We start from the raw sequence: 24179 nt of genomic DNA on the forward strand, positions 1-24179 counted from the left end.
CCATGGAGTAGTGGTCCAGTTGTGCCTGAAATCATTTGTTGATGCAACCATTGTCATATAACACATCAGGCCTGGCCATTCTGAATTTGTTCTTCAGTGTTCCACAGTGGCCTGATTATAGCAGTGGAAGGCTGGGGTGATGCGTTGCTAATGCATTTATTGCTAACAATTGTAGTAGCATTTGTGTTGCTAGCTTTGGGGTCCTCTCATCTCTCTCTCATTATCTCTAGCCGCTTTATCCTTCTACAGGGTCGCAGGCAAGCTGGAGCCTATCCCAGCTGACTACGGGCGAAAGGCGGGGTACACCCTGGACAAGTCGCCAGGTCATCACAGGGCTGACACATAGACACAGACAACCATTCACACTCACATTCACACCTACGGTCAATTTAGAGTCACCAGTTAACCTAACCTGCATGTCTTTGGACTGTGGGGGAAACCGGAGCACCCGGAGGAAACCCACGCGGACACGGTGAGAACATGCAAACTCCACACAGAAAGGCCCTCGCCGGCCCCGGGGCTCGAACCCAGGACCTTCTTGCTGTGAGGCGACAGCGCTAACCACTACACCACCGTGCCGCGCTTTGGGGTCCTGTTTTGCCAAAATTTGTTAATAAAGGGACTTGTGGCACTTGCTTCTTCTTCTTCTTTAAACAGATCTCACAACACTAGATAATTATTAACACCAAAATCTCAGTAGTGTTACATTTTAAATCATCCAACAACTGGACAGCTCACAGATCTGTCCTTCTTTAGTTTAAAATGGTGATGCCTGTGCCTTGTTGAAGTATTTTAAGATTGCCACATTATCAGCTCAGGCAAGATGTCCTTTCAGTGATTTATTTCACTTCTATTTCTCTTAAACATTTTAAAAGTAGAAATATATTATAATAAGATAATAGTCAGTCACTTATCATTCCCAACATCCCTCAAGCCTCAGGTTTATTTTGCTTCCAAGGTTCCACCACAATCCTCCACATTATTTAAATCCTGATTTAACCTAAGTCAACTTTGGATTAGTGGGAATCAGCAAAAATCCAAGCTCCACCACCAATAAGAAAGTCTTGGTTAGCCAAAAGACCTGGCATCTGTAATCTGATAAACTTCCAGACAGTCTGTTTCTGCACGAGTCTTGTGAGTTTTCCCTCATAATTTTAAGATAAAGCTCGTTTCCAAGACACCTCCAGAATGCTGCCAAGCAATGTAACTGACCAATGAACTGAATGCGCAAAAGTGAAACTCCTAAAATGCATAGCTTTCTCACTTCCAGTAAAACAGCCACCAAAGAAAACTTGCATTAACTGTCAGACCTCCCATTTTCTGTTCCAGAGTTTAATATGAGCAAAATGGTATGAGCAAAATATGAGCAAAATACTCTGTTATCGCTAGTTGTTTGCACTATGGCAGCCGTATAAACCACCAGCTATTTCACTTCCAGTAAAATCGCTAAGAAAAGTCATGTGACTGAAACCCAGCAATACTCAGCCTCCTGTCCCCTGCTGATACAGCGCACAATGGCAGAGTCATCTGAAAACTTTTGCAGGTGGCAGGACTGTGAGCAGTATATGAAGTCAGAAGTATAGAGTGTGAACAGGAAGGGAGAGAGGACCATCCCCTGAGGTACCCCCATGCTGCTCACTGTAATGCCCAACATGTTGTTTTCCAGCCTCGCATACTGTGGTCTTCCTGTAAGATGCTGCCTGTCTCCTCAAGATGAGTATAAGCCCTGTACAACAGAAAGATGTAGTAGAGGACCTGGGTTAGACATGTATGCACATAATTTAGGAGAGGATAACTCAACTGTTATAGGCTAATTTGAACCCAAGGAACAACTTGGGATGTGTGCCAAAATTGCTATCTGGGGCAAACAGGCTGAAAATTACCAATCCAAGATGGCTGCAGGTAGCCATATTGAAAATATCAATTTTTGAACCACTCACCACAGAAGTATATGTAATACCTTATTTTATGGGTTTTTGGGTATGGGGAATCCATTAGTGACACCATTTTCATGATTGATGGAAAAGGGAACAAGCTATGGTCAAGGGCAAGGTTAAAAAAAAAAAGTGGCCACATTGCAGTTTCACAGACTTCCAGAAGCAAACTTGAGAGAAGCCATGTATTTATTAACTTAAATGTTCTAGACTTAAATTATGTGCATATATGCGTAAGCCAGGTCCTCTACTGGTTAATATAATCATTGAATTACAAACTAACAAGACTGATGTGATTTATTTCTAGCACCAGTGCTACAAGATCTGAAGAGAGTGAGAAAATGATTTGTCTGTCTAGTGTCACCAAGATAAAATGTCACTGAAGTACAGCAAGATAATGGCAAGACAAGTGTATTGAATTTTAAGGTGGAAATTATTTGATGGCAGAGCAAACTTTAGTCTTAGCTTTGTCCCATAGTTTAATAGTAGTATAGGTGATTCTTTTCAGACAAACTTTAGTCTTAGCTTTGTTTACCAATCTAATAGTATTTTATTTCAGCATGAGATCACCAACTCTGCATTCTTCTTGGTTGACAAAGATGGTTACTTGAGGAAGAGTACAAAATCACAACTTGGGACTGAGCTGCTGAAGTTTTGCCCACTAATAGATAAAAAAGGACCAGAAACCTCCCCACAAACCCACACTATTGTTATCAACTTCATGGCCTTGGTGAGAAAGGTTCCCTTAAAGAAGCTTGATCCGTCTGTCAAGACATTCCATGAATTTGCTATTACCTTGACATCTATGGTAAGGAGGAGGAGCGGGATGGGGGTGGGCAGAAGCCACATCATCAAACCTGTTAAAGAACAGGTTTAACTCATTGGCCTGATGCAGGTCTCTTTCCATCCTCTGGTCAGTCTTCCTTCCATGACCAGTGATGGTTCTCATACCACTCCACAGCTCCTTCATGTTGTTTTGATGGAGTTTGCTGTCCAGCTTCCTCCTGTAACACTCCTTGCCCTCTACACCTTCTTCATCTCCTTCTTGTCTCCACTCCTGAAGGTAGCCTTCTTCCTTAATATCAGCGCTGTGTGAGATGGCTGCCTCTCCAGTAGCTCTGTAGTTTTTAACTCTTTAATCCTCTTTTTTTCTACCTTTTTTAACTTTTCTGCTCTTCTTACAAAGACATAGTGTGTTTTACTTATATAACATGGATATTTTTAACTTTAACATGCAACCAGGAGCCAGTTTTCTCACTTATTCGAGAGAGGAGCTGCTGGCCCTGAAAACAATGGGACGAGCCGGGATACAACACCCCATCCCAGCGGAGCTGAGGATGAAACCCAGGGGCTGCAAAGCTGGAGCTAAGCTAAAGGCTAGGCTAGCGGACAACTGGCGGCGCTGCAAACCATCCATTCCCTCCGTTATCATTGGGAATGTGAAGTCGCTGCTGAATAAAGTCGACGAGCTTTCTGCTCTGAACAACAAGCGGATTTACCGGGAGAGCAGCTTATTTATCTTTACGGAGACATGGCTAACACACCTCGTACCGGATGCTAATGTGGACCTGCGGGGATTCACTGCTGTGAGAGCTGACAGAGACACTAACACATACGGGAAAAGCAAAGGTGGGGGACTCATCATTTATGTTAACAACCGCTGGTGTAACCTGGGACATATCTCCATAAAGACAGTTTTATGTTGCCTGGACATGGAGCTGCTAGCCGTTAGCCTGCGGCCATATTATCTGCTGAGGGAGTTCAGTCACGTGATCACCATCTGTGTTTACATCCCTCTGAGGGCAGACGCAGCCGCTGCATGTGAGAGGATTCTTCTACAGCCGAAGTACACCCCCCTGGTTCAAAGGCAGCCTGCAACAACTAGCTCCATCAGGAGGTGGTCCCCTGAAATGGAAGATGCCCTAAGGGACTGCTATGACATCACGGACTGGGATGTGCTGCTTAGCCCACACTGTGAGGACATAGAGGGGCTGACACACTGTCTGACGGATTACCTCAACTTCTGTGCAGACATGGTCTCCCCTGCTAAGACTGTACGGTGATACTCTAATTACAAGCCATGGGTAACACAGGAAGTCAAAGCTGTCCTCAACAGGAAGTAGGCCGCCTTCAGGAGCAGGGATAGGGAGGTGATGAAAGCAGCACAGCAGGAGGTAAAACGCTGCATAAGGGAAACTAAGGACAGCTACAGGAGAAAGGTGGAGCAGAAGCTGAAGGAGAACAGCATGAGGGAGGTCTGGGAAGGTGTGAAAACCATCACAGGCCACAATACAAAGACCAGAGTCGTTGAGGAGACAGTGGAGAGGGCTAATGAGTTGAATGACTTCTTCAATCGGTTCAACCAGCCCACGTCCCCCCCCACCCTCTCCCTCACTGCAGCCATCTCTCCTTCTTCCCTCAACACACCTCCCCCCAGTCATCACAGCAGCCCCCTCCTCCCCCTCATCCCCCACCTCAACACAGACTCCTCCATGCATTACTGCAGACCAGGTCAGAGGTCAATTGAGGAAGCTTCACCCCAGGAAAGCAGCAGGCCCGGACAAGGTGTGTCCCTGACTACTGAAGACCTGTGCTGCTGAACTGGGTGAACCACTCCAACACATCTTCAGCCTGCAGCTGGGGAGAGTGCCCACCCTCTGGAAGACATCATGTATCATTCCAGTTACCAAAAAGAATCGGCCCAGCGAGCTGAATGACTTCCGACCGGTGGCACTCACTTCACATCTAATGAAGACGTTGGACCGGCTCTTCCTCAGCCTCCTCAGACCCCAGGTACAACATGCCCAGGACTGTCTGCAGTTTGTGTACTGGGCCTCGAAGACCAAGGAGCTGGTCATTGACTTTGGGAGGTCCAGACCAAGGTCACGACCAGTTCTGATCGAGGGAGTCAAGGTGGAGGCTGTGGATTCCTACAAGTACCTCGGGCTATGGCTGGACAGCAAGCCTGATTGGACTTGCAACACCAAACACTTATACAGGAAGGGACAGAGCAGGCTATACTTCCTTAGGAGGCTGCGGTCCTTTAACATCTGCAGGAAACTCCTGTGAATGTTCTATCAGTCTGTGGTCGCCAGTGTCCTGTTTTACACCATGGTGTGCTGGGGGGGCAGCACATCCAAGAAGGACACATCCAGGCTGGACAAACTGATCAGGTGGGCCGGCTCTGTGGTCAGCATGAAGCTGGACTCTCTGGTGACGGTGGCAGAGAAGAGGTCTATGGACAAACTATTGAACATTATGGACGATGCCAGTCACCCTCTGCACACCGTCATCAGCAACCAGAGGAGCCTGTTCAGTGACAGAATGCTCCTTCCCAAGTGCAGGATGAACAGACTCAAAAACTCCTTTGTCCCTCATGCCATCAGACTGTACAACTCCTCTTTGGGGGGAGGAGGGGTAACAGGAGGACAGAGGACGGAAAGGAGCAGTAGCCTAGCCTAACAATAAGCAATACCAGACAATGTTCAATATCATGTGCAATATAAAGTGCAATATCTCTCCTGTCTCCCCCCCTTTTTTAATTTTTCCTCCTCCCCCCTCCCCCCTTCCTCTCTTCCCCATATCTTATTCTTTTTATATTTGTATGGGGTATATGTAAATACTTAATTTATTTTAACTTATCTGGAAGTTTTCCTCCATTTCTTTTCTCTGTTTATCTGTAATGATGCTGCTGGAATCTTAATTTCCCTGAGGGAACCCTCCCAAAGGGATCAATAAAGTTTTATCTAATCTAATCTAATCTAATCTAATCTAATCTAATCTAATCTAATCTAATCTAATCTAATCTAATCTAATCTAATCTAATCCTGTTCAGTGATGCCTTAACCCCTTGGCTGCCACCCATAATTAATTGTAATGTGCCGGGCATATAGGACAAAAATAGGTCAAAATAGGGATATTTTGATAATCTTTCTCTAACTTGTTCAGAACTTTATATTTTTAATATTTGGTTAGAAAAATCACAAAAAACACTGTTGTAGAGTAAAAATAACTTTAGTAATCAAAAACAACTTCAAAACCATCCAAAAAAAAAACAAGACAACAGGTGTTGTCAATGAGAACCTGTCCATAAACATGAATTACTAGTACTTGAAAACACAAATGTACACCAAGGGTCCATGTATTCCAAGTAACTGGGTAATATTTTTATGATGGTCTTTGGTATGACCCAACTGTGAATAGAACTCATAATCTCCCAATCAAGATGCAGACATGCTAACCATTAGGCCAACTCACAGTAACATGCCACTGTGAAGTAAAAGTAATGTGCCATGTAAGGTACATAAGAGGAGGTGTTTATGACGTGTAGCGTACGTCATAAGGCACAGCGATAAAAGATTTCATGATGTACATGACTCATCCAAGGGCATTGAAGGGGTTAATGTCCCTAGTCACCCAAGATTTATTACTGGGGAAACAGCCTACCGTCTTGGTGGGGATAATACTGTTCATACAAAAATTAATATAGTCTGTTATGCAGTCTGTAAGCACATCAGAGGGACAGCACATGTGGAGAGCTGGGGAATTAAGCTAAGAGAGATGAGACTGAGATGGTATGGGCACATCCTGAGAAGAGATGCAGAGCATGTTGGAAGGAGAATGTTGAGGATGGAGCTGCCAGGCACATGAAAATGAGGAAGGCCAAAGAGGAGATACATGGATGTGGTCAGAGAGGAAAAAGTGGCAGGTGTGGTAGAGAAGGATGCGGAAGACAGGGAGCAATGGAGACGAAAGATCCGCTGTGGCGACCCCTAATCGGGAGCAGCCAAAAGAAGAAGACGAAGAAGATGCAATCTGTAAGTCCATCTATGTCCTCCCCATGAGCATTACAGAGAACATCCCAGTCAGTTGCCTCAAAACAGCCCTGTAGAGCCACCTCTGCTTCCTGTGACAACATCCAAACAGTTCTAGTGATCACTGGTTGCCTTTGGACTGCAGGTATATAAATGGGCTTAAGATTGACCAGGTTGTGATCTGATCTGCCCAGGGAAGGGAGAGCTTCAGAGCTGTATGCTTCTTTAATATTAGCATATAGCAGGCCCAGTGTTTTGTTTTCTCTGGTCTTACACTCCATAAACTATTTGAAAGTGGGCAGGGATATTGTCAGCGTTACGTGGTTAAAATCTCCCGAGATCACTATGAAGGCACTGGGGTGCAGGGTCTTTAGTCTTGCGGTCATGGTGTTGATGATGTCAGCAGCCCACATTGCATCAGCCATGGGAGAAATGTAAACAACAATAATAATGGCCTGGGAGAACTCTCTGAGCAAGTAATATGGACAGAGACTTACTGCTAACAGTTCAAACTCTCTGAGCAAGTAATATGGACAGAGACTTACTGCTAACAGTTCAATGTCTGGGCTGCACACACAATCTTTCACTGTAATGTGTCCAGGGTTGCACCACTTGTTGTTCATGTGGATAGCAACACCCCTTCCTTTCTTCTTCCCACTCTGGCTGCAACTCCTATCTGCCTGCACCAACTGAAAGCTGGCTAAACTCATAATAGATTCCAATATTGACCAAGATGGCGGTGCTCATATTGCAGAGCGAGGCTCAGCGTCTCTTCAGATTCTGCAAATTAGTAGTTTTTCTCATACTCTGTTCGGGTCTGTTCATACAGAACAGCATCTCCCTAACATCGTACACCCGACAAGAGCTTCTGGACATCAGATTTCAACCATCGGACAGCTTTATCAGCAATCTTCATCTCTTCCCTGAGCTACGGAGATCACCGGACACTCCGGGGATTACCAAGCCGACAGGAAGTACTCGCAGGCGGCGCAGGGACCGTAAACAAAGGCGGGGTAGATGCGGAGGGGTGAGAGCTAAGCTAAAGCTAACACCACATCGACTCTCCTTACCCAGCATTTTCCTTGCAAATGTGCGGTCCCTGGCAAACAAAATGGACGAACTACGACTTCGGATTACAAGCAATAGACGGATTATGGACTGTAATGTCATGATATTCACGGAAACGTGGCTACACAGCGAGATACCCGACAACGCTATCCAGCTAGTCGGGTGGCACACTCTCCGAGCAGATAGATCAGCTGACGGCTCCGGTAAGACAAGAGGTGGTGGATTGTGTATTTATGTCAACAAGGCTTGGTGCACAGACTCTGTCATTGTTGAAAGCCACTGCTCAGCGAACCTAGAGTTTCTCTTGGTTAAATGTAGACCTTTTTATTTGCCGAGAGAGTTTACATCTACTGTCATTACAGCTGCATATATACCCCCGGATGCCGATGGCAAACAAGCAATGTCTGAACTCCACACAGCCATCAGTAAACAACAAACTGCACACCCGGAGGCTGCATTCATCATAGCTGGCGATTTCAACCACACCAATCTAAAGACTGTACTTCCCAAATTTAATCAGCATGTCTCATGCTATACCAGAGACAACAAAACCTTGGATCATGTGTATACCAATATACCTGGAGCCAACAAGGTTACCCCCCTTCCTCACCTCGGACAGTCTGACCATCTTTCTTTGTTCCTCACCCCCACCTATTCACCACTCATCAAACGTGTGAAATCAACTGTGAAGACCATTAAGGTATGGCCAGCGGGGGTAGATTCGGTACTCCAGGACAGGTTTAACGACACAGATTGGAGTGTGTTTGCCTCCCAGGCTACCTGTGGCTCCCAGATAGACATTGATTCTTACACTTACGCAGTAGTGGAGCATATCAACTCCACTATTGACAGTGTTACCACAGAAAAACAGATCACCACATACCCCAATCAGAAGCCTTGGATGAACAGGGAAGTGCGGCTCCTGCTGAAAGCACGTAACAACGCATTCAGATTGGGAGATGCACTCGCCTACAGTACATCCAGAGCAGAACTGAAGAGGGGCATCAAGAAGGCCAAGCATGAATACAAGCTCAAGGTGGAGGAACACTTTACGAACAACGACCCCTGGCGCATGTGGGAGGGCATCCAGGCCATCACGGATTACAAGAATGGCAACACCTCATCAGCCACCATAGATGTGTCCTTCCTAAATGAGCTCAATGACTTCTATGCCCGTTTCGATAAGGACAACATAGAAAAGGCCATAAAGTTCACACCCTCTGTCAACCCTCAGCTACTCATTCTCTCACACACAGATGTCCAAAACGCACTGAGTCGCATCAATGCACGCAAGGCTGCGGGCCCTGATGGTATTCCAGGACGTGTGCTCAGAGCTTGTGCTGAGCAGCTTTCAGGAGTATTCACGGACATCTTCAACCTGTCCCTGGCCCAAGCAGTAGTACCGGCGTGCTTTAAATCAACATCCATTTTGCCAGTGCCGAAACACTCCTCCCCAAAGTGCCTAAATGACTACCGCCCAGTGGCACTTACTCCTATAGTGATGAAGTGCTTCGAACGACTGGTCCTGGCACACCTCAAAGACTGTCTGCCTCCCACACTCGACCCACACCAATACGCCTACCGCAGTAACAGGAGTACAGAGGATGCAGTCTCCACAGCGCTGCACTGTGTACTCTCACATCTGGATAATAAAAACACTTATGCAAGAATGTTGTTTGTGGACTTCAGCTCAGCATTCAACACTGTCATCCCCACCAAGCTAATCACAAAACTCACAGACCTTGGAATCAGCACCTCCATCTGCAACTGGATCATGGACTTTCTGACCAACAGACCACAGCATGTTAGGTCAGACCACATCACATCTTCCACCCTCACACTCAGCACAGGAACTCCGCAAGGATGTGTGTTGAGCCCCTTCATCTACTCTCTTTTCACCCACGACTGCAGACCTATGTATGGATCCAACTCCATCATAAAGTTTGCAGACGACACCACAGTGATTGGATTAATCAGCAACAACAATGAGTCGGCGTACAGGTCAGAGGTTAAACACCTTGCTGCTTGGTGTGCGGACAACAACCTGCTCCTTAACACCAGCAAAACAAAAGAAATCATCGTGGACTTCAGGAAGGAGAAGGGAGGCACCCACACCCCCCTCCACATCAATGGCATGGAGGTGGAACGTGTCTCCAGCTTCAAATTCCTGGGGACCCACATCTCAGAGAACCTGACCTGGTCTACCAACACCTCCCACCTCATCAAGAAGGCCCATCAGCATCTCTTCTTCCTAAGAACACTGAAGAGAAACCACCTGTCTGCTGTCATCCTGGGCAACTTCTACCGCTGCGCAGTAGAGAGTATCCTGACTAACTGTGTTACAGTGTGGTATGGAAACTGCTCTGCTACTGACCGCAAAGCACTCCAGAGGGTGGTGAAAACTGCCCAACGCATTATAGGTGCTCCACTTCCGGACATTGAGGGAGTCTACAAAAAGAGATGCGTGCGCCGGGCACGTAGCATCCTCAGAGACTCTTCCCACCCAGCCAACAGACTCTTTCAGCTCCTCCCGTCCAGGAGGCGATTCAGGAGTCTGCAGACCAAAACAAGCAGATCGGAACAGCTTCTTCCCCACAGCTGTCACCCTACTGAACTCTGACAGCAGATGATCCCACACCTGTATTCTACCTGTATTGACTATTGTTGCACTTGATAACTGCACATCTGGTTCTATAGCTGTACATATTCATCATATTCATCAATATTCGTATTCATCAATATTCTCTACTGTTGGATCTATTTACACAGCCAGTCTTGCATATGTGTGTATATATGTATATGCTTACATCCGCACTTGAGTTTAGGTGTGCATGTATAGGTGTATGTATGTACTGTATATGTGTATATTCGAAATGCCTATTTAACTCTTATTGTTTGTATATTCACTAGACATCCGTATTGGAAGTTAGTTCTTCAGTATATAGCCTTAAGAATAATTATAACCACCCTTTTTTTTATAGCCCTACCTGTACATACTTCTCCCCATAGGTCGCGTTAACCGACAATTGTCCGTCATTGACGGATTTTTTTTTAGCTATGACGGAAAAATCTGAAGGCCGTCGGTCATTTTGACGGATGTTTACCGTTACCATTACCAATAACAATAATAGCCTAATAATAACAATAATAAAACATAATGAAACACAATTGAAATTATTGGCAAGTTGTGGCAGAGTTTTCTTACATACAGTATACATAGTCTTCACTGCCGTCACTTTCAATCTGAGCCGACGTTGCGGCAGTCTTGATGTTCAGTGCATAGGCTACTCATGTATACATTGTAGCCACTGCGCAAGGCTGTTCCCCCCATCGCGCTCCTGACCGTGCTAGGACTTTTCTAACCACTAGCACAGTGAGATGTATTAATGTTTCCCTTCTCTGCAGAAGACACGTCATTTTTGCTATTAAAAAAAGAGATGCATTGGGTTGTTTGTGTCGTTTCCCTGCCTGTACAATAGCGCTCATTTAGGCTAGTTGTTTTCTTGTTTTTAAAATGAAACAAATGTCGATTTATTGTATTCTTCCCCAGCAAGCTTAGGAAGCTTAGGAACATCACTGCTCGAATATCTGCTAAACTATCATTTTAATGAGAGCACGGGTAGACAAACTAACATTTAAACATAACTTCGTTTTATTTAAGACCTTCCGTGTCAGGTTCCAGGCTCCGCCGAGCCGAGACGCGGGGTGCAGCTGTACCACTGGTGCAGAAAGACCGCATGCTGCAGGATTTCCTCCCTATGAAGAGAGTACTAGCAGGGTCGGGAAATCCAACTTTCAGAGGCTCTTGCCAGCTTCTGATCACTTCCCTGGGAGAAATGTTTCCCGACTTCAGAACTTTGGCTGAAGTGGCGCTGGTTATTCCAGTCTCCAGTGTCGCAGCAGAGCGCGGGTTCAGCCTTCAGAATAAAATTAAAACGTCAATGAGAAGTCGTCTGTCGGAGGCAAAGACGCAAAATTTAATGACAATTGCCTCGGCAGCAGTCTCCATTGACTACTTTGATTATGCACAAGCGAGCTCCCAATTTAAATCCATGCGAGCCAGAAGGAAGGTTTGAGCTCACGCAAACAGGTCAAATTAGATTGTCACTCAAATCGTTGTAGTGGACTGTTCATATTTTAACTGCAATTGTCTTGCTACGTTGTAAAATAACATTGTTCATATGCCCGTTAAGGCACAACAGCCGCAATGTTTTTAGCGGAGGGAAAATGGGTTCACAAGCAGAGGCGATTCTAGGGTCTGGTGGGGCCCCAAGCAGAAATCCCCCCCCATCCCACCCCACACAACAGAAATTCACTATGGCTGAGAACATCTGGCCACTGTGCGGCGTCATCTGATGTGATTAAACCTTTTGTAGAGGGTGGCACGTCATCTTCATGGTGAAAAGATGTTTCACTTTCACTCAAGGTGGGTGATGACGGAACTGAAATGACAAAAAGTATTTTAATATCATAAATTAGTTTAATAATAGGGCGGCACGGTGGTGTAGTGGTTAGCGCTGTCGCCTCACAGCAAGAAGGTCCGGGTTCGAGCCCCGTGGCCGGTGAGGGCCTTTCTGTGCGGAGTTTGCATGTTCTCCCCGTGTCCGCGTGGGTTTCCTCCGGGTGCTCCGGTTTCCCCCACAGTCCAAAGACATGCAGGTTAGGTTAACTGGTGACTCTAAATTGAGCGTAGGTGTGAATGTGAGTGTGAATGGTTGTCTGTGTCTATGTGTCAGCCCTGTGATGACCTGGCGACTTGTCCAGGGTGTACCCCGCCTTTCGCCCGTAGTCAGCTGGGATAGGCTCCAGCTTGCCTGCGACCCTGTAGAACAGGATAAAGCGGCTAGAGATAATGAGATGAGATGAGTTTAATAATAAGATCATTAAAGGACATGTTGCATTTGAACATTTTTAGAGATTTTCTACAGAACTTACTGATATCACCAGTTGCACTTGAAAAGGCCGTCTCATCTGTCTGTGGTATTGGTACATGATCCTGGTCAGGACTGGTGGGAGCAGGGCTATCTGTTATTTTGCTGGAGGTAAATTCCGACTGCTGAGCAGAAGAGGGCCCAGGTTGAGCTGAAAGTAAACAAATATAAAATGAAGGGCAAAAAACAGAAACTTGGCATTAGAGCATGGCATAAGATGTAAATTTGACCTTTACATTACATGCAAATACTGACTGTACAAGTTATACTCACAGTCATCAGCTGGCACATCAGGTGGAACATCAGGTGGAACATCGCTCTCTTTACTGGGCCCTGGTGTCAGAAATTTCAGCAATGATCCTAAAGAAATGTATATAAAAGGGAAATATGGATGGTAAATAGGCTATATTAGTCACATCCATTACATTGATTTAATATTTCCATATTATTTTAACAATTCTTCAAAAACACAGTTCATTGTTTATTGTAGACTAAAACCAATGGAATAGTTTAGTTTACACAAATGATTTGACACTGCAAAATCTGCACTGGTTGATTGCTGAAAAAATACTTGGTTTATGCAGAAATGCAGTTGCAGCTACAAATAAATACATGAATAAATAAAGCCAGACGAGTGGCCTGTCGTGACTGAATGTCAGAATCTCTGTTCATCTTTTTGCATCATAAATACATAAATAAATGATTAAATAATACAAGCTTGTTCTGTGAATTAATTTTTAAATGAAAATAAGTCCATGAAAACACAAGTTATTAAATATATAGCATTTATAGCCTATATACATTGTCATTTAAAAGTTAAAATAAAATGACAGATAATAATGGACAATGACGGAATTTTTACGACCCTGTCCGTCAAAATGACGGACAATGAAAAAGTCTAACGTAACCACTGCTTCTCCCATAACTTTTGTACATATACTGCACAGATGTATATGTGTATATTCTGTATGCCTATTCAACTCATTCTTTTATATTCACAAGACATCTGCATAGCAAGTTAGTTACTTCTGTATATAGCCTTAGGATAATTATAACCACCCTTTTTTATAGCCCTACCTGTAATTACTTCTCCCTTACCTACCGTACATATACTGCACAGAACTATTGAACATCCTATTTATCTGTACATTCTCTACTCACTATAACCATCTCATTTGCACTAGCTGTACATAACTGCATTCATCTATACATATTGCTTATCTGCACATACTATATTTATTTGTATTATACTGCATTTCTGCTATTTGCACTTCTGATTAGATGCTAACTGCATTTCGTTACCCTGTATTTATACTGAGTAATGACAATAAAGTTGAATCTAATCTAATCTAATCAATATGTTCTCATGCAGCCATGCCTCAGTGAAGCACATAACAGAGCACTCACCAAACACACTCTTGCTCTTTGTGAGTGATGTTAACTTGTACATTTTATTCACCAGTGATCTTATGTTTCCCATTATGATAGAGGGAAGATATGGTCGATATCTCCTCTTCCTTAGCCATCATCTCCTCCTGGCTTTGCTGCCCTGGTATTTCTTCTTCAGCTCCTTGGGGATTTCAGGTCTCTCACTGGCCATGCCGCTTTTACAGAGGCTCAACAGCTGATCCCTGGTGTAAACAATAGAACCCTGGTGCGTCTCTGCCAGGACAGGGATCCAAAATGGTAACCATATTGTATCACTAAGACCAAAAATGTAGTTACAGTTCTAAGTTATAAAATACTAAAATCTCAAGAAAAGTAAACAAACAAAAAAACTAGACGACGAAGAGCAACTTTGATCAATCAAAAAAGGGTCTACCAGACAGAAACATACAACTTCTGTAAAGTATATGTTCATTTATACACTCAATACTTGGTTGGGGCTCCTTTACCACATATTACTGCATCAATGTGGCATGGCATGGAGCTGATCAGACTGTGGCACTTCTGAGGTGTTATTGAAGCCCAGGTTGCTTTGATAGCAGCCTTCAGCTTATCTGTATTTTTGAGTCTGGTGTTTCTCATCTTCCACTTGACAATACCCATAGATTTTCTATGGGGTTCAGGTCAGGCGAGTTGGCTGGCTAATCAAGCACAGTAATATCATGGTCAGAAAACCATTTGGTAGTAGTTTTGGCAATGTGGGCATGTGCTAAGGCCTACTGGAAAAGGAAATTGGCATCTCCATAAAGCTTGTCAGCAGATGGAAGCATGAAGTGCTCTAAAATCTCCTGGTAGACAGTTCTGTTGACTTGGGACTTGATAAAACACAGTGGACCAACACTAGCAGATGACATGGCATCCCAAATCATCACAGACTGAAATTTCACACTGGACTTTAAATACCTTGGATTTTGTGCCTCTCCACTCTTCCTCCAGACTCTAGGACCTTGATTTCCAAATGAAATGCAAACTTTACTTTCATCTGGAAAGAGGACTTTGAACACTGAGGAATAGTCCAGTTCTTTCTCTCCTTAGTAAAAAGTAAGAAGCTTCTGACATTGTCTCTGTTTCAGGAGTGGCTTGATATTAAGAATGCCACAGTTGTAGCCCCTTTACTGAAGACATCTGTACGTGGTGGCTCCTGATGGACTGACACCAGCCTCAGTCCACTCCTTGTGAAGCTCCCCCAAGTTATTGAACTGACTTTTCTTGACAGTCCTCTCAAGTCATTCCTGTTGCTTGTGTACCTCTTGCAGCCAGCCTTTTCAGCAGTGACCTTCTGTGGCTTACCCTCCTTGTGAAGGGTGATCAGAATTGCTGCTGGGTGATATTTATTATTATTGATATTTACCTTGTGCTTATTGGAAATAAGAGGCTTTTCAGCCTCTTCTGTGGTTTACCCTCCTTGTGGAGGGTGTCGATGATCGTTTTCTGGACAACTGTCAAGTCAGTGGTCTTCCCCATGATTGTGGTTGCATGTACTCAACGAGATTGAGAGATACACTGTATTTCTCCTGTTATATTCAAACTCGAAATGAAATATTCCAATATTTTGAGATGTGTTTTTTTTTGTGATGCAGGCCATGCTTTTCTGATTTTCATGAGCTAGAAGCCAGAATCATCAAAATGAAAACAAAACAAAGCCTTCTAATATTTTACTTTACATGTAACAAATATAGAATATATGAAAGATTACCTTTTTGAGTTAAATTAAGAAAAAAGAGAACTTTTTCATGATATTCCAATATTTTGAGATGCACAAGTGTGTTAGTCTATCTGTCTATCTATCTATAAAATCGAGTTGTATATGAGCTGATAGTCTACGAGACGTGTAGCGCTGAGTTGGCTATAAGCCATGTATGACATAATTGAGTGGAATAATTGTTTTATTATATCCACATTCACTGGATTTTTAGAAACAGCACATTTTAACTTTTATTTTTTGCAAATTCAATAAATGAAAATTTACAAAAATTCCAACAAAATCATTTCTACTTTGTGGACACGTGACTAATTGCATAATAATTGTCTTGCTGTTGTACTAAGGTATATATATTTAATTCTTCCTTGGATATTTCATCTCATCTCATTATCTCTAGCTGCTTCATCCTGTTCTACAGGGTCGCAGGCAAGCTGGAGCCTATCCCAGCTGACTACGGGCGAAAGGCGGGGTACACCCTGGACAAGTCGCCAGGTCATCACAGGGCTGACACATAGGCACAGATAACCATTCACACTCACATTCACACCTACGGTCAATTTAGAGTCACCAGTTAACCTAACCTGCATGTCTTTGGACTGTGGGGGAAACCGGAGCACCCGGAGGAAACCCACGCGGACACGGGGAGAACATGCAAACTCCACACAGAAAGGCCCTTGCCGGTCACGGGGCTCGAACCCAGACCTTCTTGCTGTGCAGAAAAAACACATGAATTTCCCATGTATTTCCCATGTGATCACGTGGTAACATGTGGAATACATGGTATCAGATTTTGTAACGTGTTACCATGTGGAGCACATGTGGAAAACATGTTACCACATGTGTAAAACATTCCCACATGTGATTCACATAAATTTGGGCCAAAACTACATGTTTCCCATATGCAAAACACATTTTCCATATATTTCACATGTGAGAAATCACATGTGAAGTTAATGTGGTTTTTCTGTAAGGGTGAGGCGACAGTGCTAACCACTACACCACCGTGCCACCCCTCTTGGGCATTTCAGTTATATAATTTTCAAACTTCTTTGAGCTTTAGAACCAGTCTAAAAAATTCAACAAATTTTAGTGCTTAAAGATGAAGAATGTCAACAAACCGGTGGAATGACAGCAGCAATTTGTGAAAGAATGCTATCATAATAATTCTTGAAAAATTAAAAACGATATGTTCTTACCATCAAACACTTTCCTTCCATATTTTGTTGCTTTTTTTGTACTTTTTTAGGGTTTTGTTCTCGAGTAGAGTTTTTATTTCATCCTCGGTTGGTTCAGCAAAATGCTCTGCCATTTTGTTTTCCTCTACTCAAGGTATATGAGCTGATAGCCTAGTAGTACAGTAGCCAACAGAGCACACAATTGCAGATATAATACATATGTAATGTTCACACACAGTTGATATTTAAAAAAATAATAATAAATCTACGCACCATTTTATTACACCACTCAGTCTTTTTGAGTAAGGGCCTACTGGCATGGCACAACTTGGCTCTTAATACTCTTCCTTGCAAAAACAGTCTTGATCTGTCAAATTGTGAGGGCAGCTTCTGTTCACAGGTCATCTTCTGTGCATTTTTGGTTGGATTCAGGTCATTCCTTTGATTTGGATGTATGCTTTGGGTCATGGTCGTGCTGAAAGGTAAACTTTGATTCGTCTCCAGTTTACTACAACTCCAAATCAGAAAAAAGTCAGGACAGTATAATAAATACAAATTAAGAAAGCAATGATTTTCTAAATTTACTTTGACTTGTATTTCATTGGAGACAGTATGAAAAGATATTTCATGTTTTGTCTGGTCAACTTCATTTAATTTGTTAATATACAGTCATCTCTACCATTTCAGGCCTTCTACACATTCCAAAAAAGTTGGGACTGGGGCAATTGTACCATAGCATCCTACTGAACCACTTCCACTATGCATATTGCCTAGAATCTGTGATCATCTCAGACTTGTCTGCTGGGAGTATTTTATTCATTATTATTATTATTATTATTATTATTATTATTATTATTATTATTATTCATTTATGTGTGTGTCATATAAGCTACTGGATGCCTTAATTTCCTTTGGGATGAATAAAGTACCTATGTACCTATCTACCTAATTGATTGATTGATTGATTGATTGATTGATTGATTGATTGATTGATTGATTGATTAAGGGCTACCTGTTGGAATTGTTCTCAACAGACCATAACATACAGTATTTTGCCACATTGTTTATAGTGATATACAGTACTTGGGCTTGAAAGTTTTTTTGTGAGAAAAGGCTTCCGTCCAATCACCCTACCCCATAGCCCAGACATGTAAAGAATAAAAAAGATTGTTGTCACATGCAGAGAATAATTAGTACTTGTCAAATATTCCTGCAGTTCCTTTAATGTATGTCATATGTCTTTTGGCAGCCTCCATGGTAGGTTTTTGTCTCGTCCTTTTGTAAATTTTGGAGGGATGTCTTGTTCTTGGTAATGTCACTTCAGCGATCTATTTTCTCTACTTCTTGATGATGGCCTTCATGGTGTTCCAAGGTACATCTCGTGTTTTGGAAAAAAAAAATTATACTCCTGTTCTTGTTGATATCTTTTGACAAGTGAGATACCATGAAGGCTTTGTAAGCTCTCTGTGGACCATGGCTTTAGCAGTCAGATGAAACCAATATGATGTCAAGAAAATCCTACAGAAGCAGCTGGTCCTTATTTGGAGATAATCAGAATAAGTTAATTGATGACAGCTGTCTGATAATTACTTTTGAACATAAGATTGAATTTGTTTTGTTCATTCTGAACACAGCCACATCCCCAATTATAAAAGGTGTACACACTTATGCAATCAAGTTATTGTAACTTTTTTTTTCCTATTTTCCCCGAAATGTTTCTAATTATTTTTCACTCAATTTTTATATGTTGTAGTTTCACACTGAGGGTGGCAGGGATGATTTGTTCATTGAGGTGATTGGGCAATGCACGACCAAAGGGGAGGAGGGAGGGTATTTTTCTATCACATACAGTGTTAGAAAACAGCATAACACATAACAGTGTTATACTGGCTGTGACTGTTGTCCTGCCTATTAATATTATAGTCCACTCAGCATACTCGTGTTTCAGGATGGCAACACTTTCATTTCTGTAGCTGGCTATTTCAAACTGTCCACTTTTTTTATTGTTTTCTCTTTGCTATTTCAATCAAAGTGATAGCAATCTGCACCCAAACATGAATGAGGCTAAATGCTGAACATTGAGCTTAGCATTACTAAATAGCTAGATCAAGGCTACAGGACTGGCATGAGAAGGCTAATCTATTTTTTTTCTTATCTATTTACTGTATGATTTATTATATTTCAATAAGTTGCATTTTGAACATGATTTATGACTAAATGTCACCAGAAGCTCAGAAAAACAAACAGGATGTTGTGCTTTGCACTGAGCTGTGCTACTGTGTGTGCATAATGCAGTCAGTGTGATTGTGTATTGATTGAGTCCAGGTGTGTGTTACTGGCATGAGATTAGTGTGATTCATGAGAGAGAGAGATTTAGTCTGTGTCAGCCATGACTTGGAACTCCAGCAATGACATGATGTAGCATTTTAAAGTGGGAGGGAATTTTGGAATAAGACAACTTATGTAACCAAATGTACATGTGAGAAAATGTTAGTCCAATCTGATTAATATACAACCCCGATTCCAAAAAAGTTGGGACAAAGTACAAATTGTAAATAAAAATGGAATACAATGATGTGGAAGTTTCAAAATTCCATATTTTATTCAGAATGGAACATAGATGACATATCAAATGTTTAAACTGAGAAAATGTATCATTTAAAGAGAAAAATTAGGTGATCTTCAATTTCATGACAACAACACATCAAAAAAGTTGGGACAAGGCCATGTTTACCACTGTGAGACATCCCTTTTTCTCTTTACAACAGTCTGTAAATGACTGGGGACTGAGGAGACACGTTGCTCAAGTTTAGGGACAGGAATGTTAACCCATTATTGTCTAATGTAGGATTCTAGTTGCTCAACTGTCTTAGGTCTTTTTTTGTCGTATCTTCCGTTTTATGATGCGCCAAATGTTTTCTATGGGTGAAAGATCTGAGCCCTGTGATGACCTGGTGACTTGTCAAGGGTGTACCCCACCTTTCGCCCGTAGTCAGCTGGGATAGGCTCCAGCTTGCCTGCGACCCTGTAGAACAGGATAAAGTGGCTAGAGATAATGAGATGAGATGAAAGATTTGGACTGCAGGCTGGCCAGTTCAGTACCCGGACCCTTCTTCTACGCAGCCATGATGCTGTAATTGATGCAGTATGTGGTTTGGCATTGTCATGTTGGAAAATGCAAGGTCTTCCCTGAAAGAGACGTCGTCTGGATGGGAGCATATGTTGCTCTAGAACCTGGATATACCTTTCAGCATTGATGGTGTCTTTCCAGATGTTTAAGCTGCCCATGCCACACGCACTAATGTAACCCCATACCATCAGAGATGCAGGCTTCTGAACTGAGTGCTGATAACAACTTGGGTCGTCCTTCTCCTCTTTAATCCGAATGACACGGCGTCCCTGATTTCCATAAAGAAATTCAAATTTTGATTCGTCTGACCACAGAACAGTTTTCCACTTTGCCACAGTCCATTTTAAATGAGCCTTGGCCCAGAGAAGACGTCTGTGCTTCTGGATCATGTTTAGATATGGCTTCTTCTTTGAACTATAGAGTTTTAGCTGGCAATGACGGATGGCACGGTGAATTGTGTTCACAGATAATGTTCTCTGGAAATATTCCTGAGCCCATTTTGTGATTTCCAATACAGAAGCATGCCTGTATGTGATGCAGTGCCGTCTAAAGGCCCGAAGATCACGGGCACCCAGTATGGTTTTCCGGCCTTGACCCTTACGCACAGAGATTCTTCCAGATTCTCTGAATCCTTTGATGATATTATGCACTGTAGATGATGATATGTTCAAACTCTTTACAATTTTACACTGTCAAACTCCTTTCTGATATTGCTCCACTATTTGTCAGTGCAGAATTAGGGGGATTGGTGATCCTCTTCCCATCTTTACTTCTGAGAGCCGCTGCCACTTCAAGATGCTCTTTTTATACCCAGTCATGTCAATGACCTATTGCCAATTGACCTAATGAGTTGCAATTTGGTCCTCCAGCTGTTCCTTTTTTGTACCTTTAACTTTTCCAGCCTCTTATTGCCCCTGTCCCAACTTTTTTGAGATGTGTTGCTGTCATGAAATTTCAAATGAGCCAATATTTGGCATGAAATTTCAAAATGTCTCACTTTTGACATTTGATATGTTGTCTATGTTCTATTGTGAATACAATATCAGTTTTTGAGATTTGTAAATTATTGCATTCCGTTTTTATTTACAATTTGTACTTTGTCCCAACTTTTTTGGAATCAGGGTTGTACTACAACTATATCATTTCTAAATTTTTATGTAACATTTGGCATTTAGATCTGAACTAGCCGCCACTGAAGGGTGGAAAAAGTTTTGACTTTTTATTTCATTTTCTTACTTCACAAAAATTTACCACTTTAACAGTGGTGTGTAGGCATTTTTATCCACTGTATGTAGTATATAATGAATTAAGGGTAAACATTTAAAATTAGAAGTGTAGGTGTTTGCCTTGTGCATTCAACTTCACTAGCCTAGTACTATAGCTTTGTGTTTTCCACCAATTACTGACCTTTTTTTAAGCAATAATGCATTTTATTTGGTATAAACATATCATTATACTTTTTTTTGTATTAGATTATGTAGAAATCAGGGATACATATCAACACTCATTTCTGGCATTGTCTTTAATTGATAGTTATAAAGTAGAATATGATTTCAGTCTCATGGCTGTCTTTCTTTAAGTTGTTATTTTGGGTGAATCCCAAATCCCTTGCTGCTTGAATGTACAGGGCACTACATGGAGAGACCATTATTTCATTACCTAAGTGGTGCACTTGTATACAGTAGGTATTAAAAAAAAAAAGCTTCCAAATCCTAAATAGACAAACTAATGCCAACATAATAATAACTTAATTTTTTTTAATTGAGGCGACAGAAATATGTAACATGAGGATAAAATGATTTGTTTTATATAAAATGCAGTAATAATGTTGTAGATCTGTCTTGCACTAAACCACACAACTTTGCTCAATAGACCTGTGCACTATAAACATACATACTGTATATTCCGAACCTGGAATATCAAGAACTGAGTAAAGAGGAAAACAGATTTCACGTTGTTGTGTCTATGTATGTAATTCCAGAAATATCCAATGTGGCCACTGCCAAAACAAATGAAAGCAATCCGTAACAGGGCCTATATTATCTCTCCAATGTTTGTGATTGGGTAATCACAAACATTGGAGAGATAATAAATAAGCATGACATGCTGTAATGTAAACCACATGAAACAACTTTCAGCATTTATTTACAGCTGTAATTGATGAATACATTTTGAGTAAAGAGAAAATATTGTGCCAAGTGACATCCCAATCTGGAATAACACAGATTGTAGAGTTTCCTGGTGTAAACTGAAGCTAAACTCCATACATAATGGAATTGTGCATTTGATCGTTTATCCTGTCTGTGGAAGAGATGCACTGCAATAAAGCAGCATCCAGCAAAGCTGTATTTTGCCTTGAGCAATGAAATGTGTGGAGGCGGGGCTGTTCATGCTCACATTTAAAGCACTCTCTCGTTTGCTATAGTCTGAGCCTCTTGTACCTGACCTCCTATTGTGTCTTTATTATACTGAAGCCTCTGATTTTTCACTGCATGTGAAGTTCACTCATAGTCTATGAGCTATTGGTGGTTGTGCTATTATTACCAAATAACTTTTAAATAAATAAATAAATAAATAAATAAAAATCTGTGCTCCAATAGTATTTCAAGCACCATTAGACCCCTACCTCTATTCATGGCAGCTGCTCTATGGAAGTTAGTGGCATCTGTCTTGTGACAGTACTCTCAGTTGTAAAACAGTTAATCAGAATCTGTCTGTTATTGTGCCATGAATTCATAATTCTGCATAATTTCTGCAACATCTGTTGTGAATTATCATATCCACAGGAGGCCGCCCATTTATTTACATCTATGCCTTTTTATATGTTGCATTTTGAACCAAAGGATGGAAGGAAATGTGTCTGCCACTCACTCCAACAAATAATAAACAGAGATACAATGTCTGGTTCCAGGGAGTGTGCAGCAGAAACCTTTAATATGGAGATTGTGCTCATTTTGTGTCAAGAGATGCGTGGGTAGGAAGCATCAGTGCAGGTGTGCTCTTCGAGTGGTGTGTGTGTGTGTGTGTGTGTGTGTGTGTGTGTGTGTGTGTGTGTGTGCACGTGTGCGTACATGCACCACGTTGGTGCTGTTTAGGTGTGTGTGTCAGTGAGCATACATGTTCTTGTGCACTTTCTGTGAGCATATGGTGTGTGCGAGTGGGTGTGAACCTTTTGTCTAACAGTAAGATGCTGTGTGTGTGTGTGTGTGTGTGTGTGTGTGTGTGTGTGTGTGTGTGTGTGTGTGTGTGTGCTCACACCTTGACATTTGGAAATGTCTAGCAATGGCTGATTCTGAGCAGTTCAATTGTGAATGATAATTGTGTGTTTATGTCTTGCACAAGTCACGACTCTCCTGTACTGACTGGAGTGAGATGTACTGAAGTCTGGCCTACACCTTTCTGTTCTTCTTCCTCTGCTCAACTCCAAGGATGTGGCAAGTGATGCGATTACTGTGGAGACTTGGCATTGCCCTGCTACTGGGAGCATTCCTCAATACCAGGCATCTCATCAGTGCTCTTGACATTCCTTTGGAGAGTAAGTTATTAATGTTATATTGTAATTTCCCAGCACTGATTATAAGACTTTACATTCATATTCTCTCATTCTTGGATGATAAATTATGGATGTAGTCTTTAATATGCTGCAAAGTGTACAAGTGAAATTTTTTTTCCAAACGCTTGAGTGCGCTAATGAGACAAAATTATTCTTCCAATTATACTCTTATTGGCAGTCTGATTTAATGGAAAAATTTATATGCAGACTTTCTCATTTGTAAGCAGGTGTCATTCATCATACCATCCTTTTTTCATCCAAACTTTGTTATAGATTTCTATTTTATGATTTCTACATTATCGAGTGAGAACAAAAACATTTTAGAGTTCCAAACATTTGTTTTCCAGCACAAAATTAAATGTTACCGAAAAAAAATTGTATCTGAGCAGCATATTACATAAGAGACCACTTTTCAGATTAAAAAAA

General features: G+C 42.0%; 1 protein-coding gene across 4 annotated transcripts in view; it reads left to right on the forward strand.

Moving 5' to 3' along the window:
* Positions 1–24179, forward strand: part of chl1b (cell adhesion molecule L1-like b) — a 163879-nt gene that overhangs the window by 43146 nt on the left and 96554 nt on the right. For all 4 annotated transcript variants that reach the window (XM_060919263.1, XM_060919264.1, XM_060919265.1 and 1 more), the window contains exon 2: positions 23543–23735. In XM_060919263.1, the coding sequence (XP_060775246.1) occupies positions 23630–23735 (106 nt within the window). In that variant the 5' untranslated portion in view covers positions 23543–23629. The remainder of the gene's footprint in view (positions 1–23542; positions 23736–24179) is intronic.

The sequence above is a fragment of the Neoarius graeffei genome, chromosome 4 (assembly GCF_027579695.1).
Source record: "Neoarius graeffei isolate fNeoGra1 chromosome 4, fNeoGra1.pri, whole genome shotgun sequence".
In the NCBI taxonomy this organism is placed as follows: Eukaryota; Metazoa; Chordata; class Actinopteri; order Siluriformes; family Ariidae; genus Neoarius; species Neoarius graeffei.